This window comes from Adiantum capillus-veneris, chromosome 14 (assembly GCF_014529385.1).
Source record: "Adiantum capillus-veneris isolate H3 chromosome 14, ASM1452938v2, whole genome shotgun sequence".
NCBI classification, from domain to species: domain Eukaryota; kingdom Viridiplantae; phylum Streptophyta; class Polypodiopsida; order Polypodiales; family Pteridaceae; genus Adiantum; species Adiantum capillus-veneris.
In genome coordinates, this window is record NC_140944.1 from 158,888,923 (window position 1) to 158,897,115 (window position 8,193).

Sequence of the window (8,193 nt, forward strand, 5' to 3'; positions counted from 1 at the left end):
TATATCCTCCATTATAACATGTATTATTGCCATATTTATGGTGTCAACCATAACCTCTCCGACCATAAGTGGGTTGATGATATCAATTTTTTTCCAAGTGTCCATGTTTTCCACAACCATTGCATTGCATGTCACAATGTATAGGTCCTTTACGGCCTCTACCACCACACGGTTGTGCTCTATCCTACCTCTAGGCATACATTTGCCTCCTCTAGACATAAAACTCTCATCTACCTACACTATGGACATAATATAGGCCATCTTTACCAAGTCCTTGACCAAATTCTCCACATCTATTGCCACCACATCCATGATTATGACAAAACACTTGGTCATGGTTACTAATGGATCCACCAAGGTTATGCCCAGCTTCCTTTGTCATGCATAAAGCAACCAAATCCTCAAAATCTAGCATAGTTCTTTGCATGGAAACGCGATGAAAATTGAGTTAGCTAAGGACTTGTATTGTAGCCCAAGTCTGTTCACTGTCATCAACACCAAGTCGTCCTCATCTACTTGTCAATTAATGCTAGCCAAGTCCTCCCCACCATGAACTACCTTATTTTAACAATGGGGGGCACTTAGAGAAAATATCTCGGGGGGTTCACTATATGTAAACCATCTATACAACGTGAGTTCAAAGGGTATTTAAAAAACCCCTTATCTGTGAATTTTGAACTAATAAAACAACCCCTCTTTCTTTATGAACTTACGGGTTTTTTTTCCAAAGTGCAATAAAAAAACCCCTTATTTAAATATATTTATGTAAATTTACCCAAAATTTTTGAATTAAAAAACCCCTCTTGTTGAACTCTCATGGTATACTTACATACATAGAGGTGGACCCCCCGAGGAAAATATGGTATATTACATGCAACCATGGGCTTATTTAAAAAACCTATGTGGCCTTGTCATCATTTAAACCAACCCTTCTATGAAATATTAACATAATTTTCAAAGCCCTTATTATCTGTATATTTTCCTTACTATATGTATATTTTCTAGCTAGCTAATAGTCTGTCAAAAACCCTTAATGTAGACGAGTTGTTTAAACAAAAGATTAAGGTACAGGTTTGTTCGATCTTCTTTTCCTAATGATTTTCAAATCATGTATGACATCGATCACAAAATAGTTCATTAATAAAGCACTATTGAGACTTCTAAGCACAATCACCTAGAATAACATATTTCATTGACAAAGCATAATTGACACTAAAACTTTTCGAAAGGTTATGTTTTTTTAGCAACTAAATAACTAACTTCCATATGTGCAAAAAATTGCTTTCTTGTCATCACCCAAAGTTTACCTTCATAAAACTATGATCATTTAGGAAATCCATTGAAACATAGGCAACAAAACCATAGCAAAGAAGTCCTTATGAATGGTAGTATAAAAAATTAGGAATTGAAAACATGCAATAAGTCTCTTTAATACAAGTTTTGATTGTGGTCATGTTCTCATTAGAAATAAGCATAGTATTATTCTTCATGTTTCAATCAATTTTACCACCTCTCTGGACAAAGGTCCAGTCATGCAGTTCAGTGGGCATCCTAATGTGAAACGACCAACTAACTAGGGTTAGGGCCTATATAAGGACATGGTTGGGTGGTGATACACATGACACAAGACCTCTAGTCTTACAGGGGGAGAATCAGCAATACTTCTTTGGAAATTGTGCATAGGGACATATGGGGTCTACATTAGAATAATGTATCTCATGATGGAGTCTTATTCATTGATGATCACATGTACATGACATGGGTATATTTCTTGAAGCACAAAATTGAGGCTTTATAGAGTAGGATTGTGGCACGTATGTAAAGTATTTTAGGTTGGATAATGGTGGAGAGTACATGTTTTGTGAGCTTGAGGAGTACCTTAATGAGAATGGCAATAAGTGGAATCTAAAATGTAGCTACACACCACAACAACATGGCATTATTGGGCAAAATCAGTGCAGAGTGACTCCCATCGCATTGATACATGATCACCTTTCAAGAAAACTTATGATTAGAAGCTCATGGTGGCATACATGAAAGTGTTTGGTTGTGAATGTCAGGGTAAAGGGCCGAGTAAGTGGATGGCCCCCAGTTTAGAGACAATTATATGAGATAAACGTGTCACATTTCAAGAACATCGTAGATGGAGTTGTCAACTGACATGGAGTCATGTAATTGGCCGAGATTCATGTTCAAAACCCACACCTTGCCGTCCTTTTACTGGAGCTCTCTCATCGTGCCTTTTCGGTACACATTTTTTTAATACGTCAAAATCGAAAATGTTAACGTGAGCGCTTGACTGGTCGCTAGAAGCCATGTCGCTTTTATTATTGAATCTCCTCCGAAATCAACTCTGCGTTGCACTGAAAAATGTGAAGAGTAGCTCAAGATTGAGCTTCCCCATTTTCAATTGTCGTAATATGGAGCTTTCACTCTATGGTCATGTGCCAAATGATACCAAAGGCACTGCAACGATTGGATGATGCCCAATTGAAAAGAAGGGCTATAAATTCGCATATACGTTCTCCGTGTGGAAGGCCCCTAAGCGAAGCTCTAATTTGAAATTTGTCCTCCCGCCCTTTCCCCTTGTTCCCGTTTGCTTCATTTGGCAGTGTTAGCAGAGATGGACGAGAAGGGCGATATTGCATCTTTGCAGGGCGTACAAGAACACACAGGGGTCGAGAAGGCATCTGCCCAGGACACACAAGAACACACGAAGGGCGATCTTGCATCTGCTGTTGAAACGAACGAGAAGGGTGACCTAAATATTGTGTCTGCGCAGGGCACACAATTGCTGCAGCTGCGTCATGATGTTGGATCTTCAATCCGTCCCCTTGCAGAGTCCAGCCATTGCCTAGACGCAGAGCTTAAGCTTGCACATCCAGTGTATGAGCAGCGCATCCATGACCAGCTTGTTGATCGCGTGTCGAGCCAACTGCTGCAGTATCCTGATCTATATGGTTCTTCTGTCGATACCTTCACACGTTCCATCATCAAAATTGCTCGGCAGAGTGACCATTGCTTCAACTTGTTTGCAAATCTTATCAGAAGCAAATTAGAGACGCAGCTCTCCATCCAGTTCCTTCGCAAGCTCTTCAGAATCATTGAAGCTTCCTTTGCTTATAGCATTCGAGTGTGGAGAAGGACACTACCAGTCTTTAATATGAGAGATAGCTTCATTGCTGCAATTGCAAACTGCCAAGTGCTTTTGGTAGTTGGCAAGAAAGGGTCGGGCAAAACTAGCCAGATCCCCCAATATCTTGTTGATGCAGGATGTTATGGTGATAACCAGACGGTTGCTTGCCCGCAGCCTGGAAGTGCTCGCAACTTGATAAGCATAGCCCGGAGAGTGGCCAATGAATTGGGAGTAGAATTGGGTACCCTTGTAGGGTTTGTTTTGGACACGCCACGGTATTCTTGTTTCAGCACAGGGACTGCTATCAAGTTTATGAGCGAAGTCCATCTTCTTGGAGAATCGAGCCACGACACAGATCTTTCAGCTTATTCGGCAATCTTTATTGATGACATACAGGAGCAGAGGGCTGACACACAGTTACTGCTTGGCCTGCTTAAAGAAACTCTCCAGAGACGCTCATCGCTACGTTTGATTATGAGCTCTGCAATTGTGGACACGATTGTGCCTGGCTTCTTTCCCAATTGCAACACTCTAGAAATACCTGAATCACAACTTCCTGTACAAGCGATACAATTGGCTGAGGTTTATGCCAAGGTACACTTCTTTGATACATGCTTACGTGCATTCTTAACTTGCATTGACGTTGCGGCATTAGAAATTGTTTATTTATTCTAAGACTGCTATTTTTGGTAACATTGTTGATCCTAATTATCACGACTCATGAAGTGCTCTTGGCTATTCAATGCAGGACACACAATTAATGCATCATCATGACGTTGGGTCTGTGCAGGGCACACAATTGTTGCAGCTGCATCATGATGTTGGATCTTCAATCCATCCCCTTGTAGAATCCATCCATCGCCTCAACGCAGAGCTTCCACCCCCAGTAGATGAACAACGCCTCCATGACCAGCTTACTGATCTCGTGTCTAGACAACTGCTGCAGCAGCATCCCGATCTTAATGGGTCTTCCGTCGGTACCCTCACACATTCCGTCATCAAAATTGCTCGACAGAGTGACCACTCCCTCAGCTTATTTGCAAATCTTATTAGACGCAGAGGGATGGAGCTCTCTATCCCGTTTCTTCGCAAGCTCTTCAAAATCATTGAAGCTTCCTTTGCTTATAGCATTCGAATGCGGAGAAGGACACTACCAATTTCTAACATGAGAGATAGCTTCATTGCTGCAATCGCAAACAACCAAGTGCTTTTGGTAGTTGGCAACAAAGGGTCGGGCAAAACTAGCCAAATCCCCCAATATCTTGTTGATGCAGGATGTTATGGTGATACCCGGATGATTGCATGCCCGCAACCCGGAAGTGCTCGGAACTTGATAAGTATAGCTCAGAGAGTGGCTAACGAAATGGGAGTAGAATTGGGCACTCTTGTAGGGTTTGCTTTGGAGAAGCCACGGTATTCTTGTTTCAGGACAGGGACTGCTATCAAGTTTATGAGCGAAGTCCATCTTCTTGGAGAGTTGAGCCTTGACACAGATCTTTCACATTATTCGGCAATCTTCATTGATGACATACATGAGCAGAGGTCTCACACACAGTTACTGCTTGGACTGCTTAAAGAAACTCTCAAGAGACGCTCATGGCTACGTTTGATTATGAGCTCTGCAATTGTGGACACGATTGTGCCTGGCTTCTTTCCCAATTGCATCACTCTAGAAATACCTGAATCACAACTTCCGATTCAATTGACCGAGTTGGATGCACAGGTACGCTTATCGCTTATCTGTAAGTACAATATGCTTACGGGGAATATTTAGTGTGCATTTTTTATTTGCAGCAGTAGAAGTAGGAAAGGAATTGTGCTTATTTAGCAGCATTGTTGATCCTAATTTGATGATGCGTGTTGCTCTTGCCCCACTTGAAGGGCCTCTTATACTTACTTTGCTCGCTTAATGTGATATGTGTGTAACTGTTTTCCTTGACATGCAGACGCAAGTAGAAGGCAATCCCCATGCTGTGATGCAGCAAGGAGAAGGCAATCCCAAGGAAAAGGAAATGTGAATTTTGGAAGAAGGCGTGGTTGGATTTATAAGTGTGTGTATGGAAGACTAGTAAACAATCTTGTAAATGGTGTGGTGTTAATACAGGCAGCTCTCTGTTCATAATATCAACGGGGAGCTTCACAGGTTTATGGCTGTCAGGTTAATTTCTCTTAGAGAATGGAGGAGGAGGATCTTCAGGAATAAGACAGAATGGTTTATAGCATGAAAAGATATGGGAGCCTATTTCTATATATAGTGATGCTCAAAAGGGTTGTATATTATAAGAAGTCACACTTAGATTTTTCAAGTTTTAGCAGCATGATTATTTTGTATGGATTTTTTCCCTTGGTATGGCTATTTGGATACTATTTTTTGCCACAACTTGAATTTCATATACACATGCGTGCGCACACGAGTTGAGAAAGAAAGGAAAGAACACAAAATACGAGGTTTCTTAAGAAAAAACAAGCGCGTGTGTGTGTGTGTATAATAGAGAGAGAGAGAGAGAGAGAAAGAGAGAGAGAGAGAGAGAGAGAGAGAGAGGAGAGTATGTAACCATTTTTTTTTCTTTTAAGTCTACATGATATATATGAGACATGCAAATAGGAAAGAGAGCATGAGGAAAGAGGGAGGATTTAAGACTTTTCAAAAGTGCATTAAAAAATATATCCTATTAATGTAAGGAGAGAGTAAGATAAAGAATGAAAAACAAGAGCATAGCTACAAATTATGTATATTTCAAACTAAGATTGTATTAAATTTTGTGGAAAACATTGTGGACAACCTTAGCGCGCAAAATTGTGGATTAGATTTTGTGGGCAGGGTAAAAGCATAGAATGGTGGAATACTATTTGTCACCTACAATAGTATATTAGCATTTTTTGGATCTAGAATTTATTGTTCACAAGTTATCCAATAATGTATAAGATGACACCCAATTGTGAACCAAATAGTGCACCAACATCACGGACACCCAATTATATAATACATGTCATTTAGTCTTCTATAGGAGATATCCATGGACACAGGTATATGAGCCACCATACCCTGCTTTTACTTGACAAGAGTGTGGTTAGCAATCTTGTGGACAACATTGTGGTTATTATTTTTGTGGGAAAGTCATTTTACGGGTGCAAATTTTCTTGATAATAACAAGTTTGGGAAGAATAAAATTTTGGATAGCAATTTGTGGATAAAGAGGTCTACTGACTGAAGCAGACTAACGAGTTCGAGGAAGCAAGAATATGAGACAAAGAGCTAAAAAACAAGAACCTTGAAATTCATATGGTGGACATCTCTAATAATATACAGCTCACTTTGCCAAAGGTATAGTAGATTTCAATTTCAGCTCTCCTTTTAAACTATATACGAATGAAAGTGACACCATTAATGTGCAGCACATCATCAACTAAGATAGTTTCCTTAGATTGAGATAAATTCTTGAAAATTAGCAGCAAAGGTAGGGCAGGGAGGCTTTTCACCCGGTCTCCAAAGCACTTTGGACAATATCCAAAGTGATCTTCACGTGGACAGGAGGTTGGCTTGGGATTGGTGGTGTCTAGATTCACAAAGTGCACTGGGAGCACTCGCAGACGGGCGGCAATCTTGTAGGCAAGCCTTCACCTCTTTGCTTCAGGAGGATTTAGGGATGAGAGTCGTGGTTGCAAGTTGGAGGTTGAAATTGGTTGCTCACTAGCCTTTTTCTTGCCTGTAGTGTTCATGTAATCTCTTATTAATGAGATTAAGCCAAATGTTACCTTACGCTTGAGCACGCGCTGCGGCTTTAGGCCACTTAGGTGTAGAGGTGATCTTCCTCCTCTTAGTCGGCTCCTCAGGAAAGAGAGGTCTGGTGATGCTTTCTCTTCCCTTAATGTGTGTCACAGTACCTTTGTGTATGTTGATGTAGAATATTTCAAGCTCCTGTGCGTTGGAGGTTTCTGGAGCACTCATAGGTTGAGAGGAGAGGTATATCAAGCTCTTCTTCTTACTCTCCTTCGTTGGCGACAATCACTAAGAAGGCATGTAGAAGAACTTACTTCTTGAATTTCACTGCAACCTGGTAACAAGACCTCGATGAAAGCTTTTAAGGCCTCTAAAGCTTCCTCCTCTTCTGTTCTCCAATTTGCAAACTCCTCACGCCATTCGTCCATGTTGTAGATTGCACATCTTCATTGCTTGTGGACTGAAGGTCTGTGTAGCCCTCCTCCATTGATTGGGGTTACTTTTTGCTTAGGGTGGTCAACAGATTGAGGTCACCTGATATGTCACCATCAAGATATTCTCTAGAGTGATGTGAGACGGGGAGGGTAAATATTGATTTTCTGATTGTGACACATGGGGATAAGGCCTTGACCAGCATTTAAGAGCAGGTAAGGTGGCTGTTGAAACTGGAGGTTCTGCACATGTCAGGGGGGGGACCTGCTGGGTCCTCCTGAATATCAAATTCTCAAAAAATCTCAACCATGGCTTCTTTTGACATGTGTTCTTTGAAAAAATCAGCATGTCTCTTTTCAACTCAAAAGTCTTTATCCCTGTTGACTCACCTTTACCATAAGATTTTTCCCTTTTCTCCTCCTGTAACTGCATTGTTGATGCCCAATCACTGCTTCTAGTAACAGTGAAGTGTTACCTACCAAATACTTATGGTGCAGTAAAAAATATTTACCATGGGTAAAAAAGTTACTGTAGGTAAAAAGTGATTTGTATTTACCATGTAGGTGAAAAATATTTTTTGTAGGAAAATAAATATTTACTGTGGTAAAAAATATTTACTGTCGGTAAAAAAGTGAAAACGGAGTATGCTGTGCTGTGAGTCCACACAAACATCCTCGTGTAAAGTTCATTAGAAATTCACACCTAGAATGGGCTATTCTGTAAGATATAGGTTGTAGGCATGCATAAGAGCTCGTTCCCATGTATCTTCTGTCCATGGCACTTTTTACTCTTTGGTGCTTGTGAAGTAGATTTTTCTTCTCTTTCGAGATCCCTTGGACTAGAGTATCCTCATCTCCCCAACAACTGACTGTGCCTTTATTGCATCTTCAGAAGGGGTCCTAAA

The 8,193-nt window shown here is 40.7% G+C and overlaps 1 protein-coding gene across 2 annotated transcripts; it reads left to right on the forward strand.

Moving 5' to 3' along the window:
• The first annotated feature begins 2,570 nt into the window (after positions 1–2,570).
• On the forward strand, positions 2,571–5,507 carry LOC147443443 (uncharacterized). 2 transcript variants are annotated; one of them, XM_086529869.1, is made up of 3 exons: positions 2,571–3,730; positions 3,885–4,859; positions 5,083–5,507. In XM_086529869.1, the coding sequence occupies exons 1-3, from the start codon at positions 2,624–2,626 to the stop codon at positions 5,152–5,154; spliced, it is 2,154 nt and encodes a 717-aa protein (XP_086385995.1). In that variant the 5' UTR covers positions 2,571–2,623; the 3' UTR covers positions 5,155–5,507. The 2 variants fall into 2 exon arrangements, with proteins under 2 accessions (XP_086385995.1, XP_086385996.1); XM_086529870.1 differs by having other exon boundaries at positions 3,927–4,859.
• Positions 5,508–8,193: the final 2,686 nt, after the last annotated feature.

Coding starts and splice junctions, on each gene's coding strand:
- LOC147443443 (XM_086529869.1), top strand. CDS start 2,624: ATGGACGAGAAGGGCGATATTGCATCTTTGCAGGGCGTACAAGAACAC. Junction 3,731..3,884: donor TGGCTGAGGTTTATGCCAAG/GTACACTTCTTT, acceptor TATTCAATGCAG/GACACACAATTAATGCATCA. Junction 4,860..5,082: donor TGACCGAGTTGGATGCACAG/GTACGCTTATCG, acceptor CTTGACATGCAG/ACGCAAGTAGAAGGCAATCC.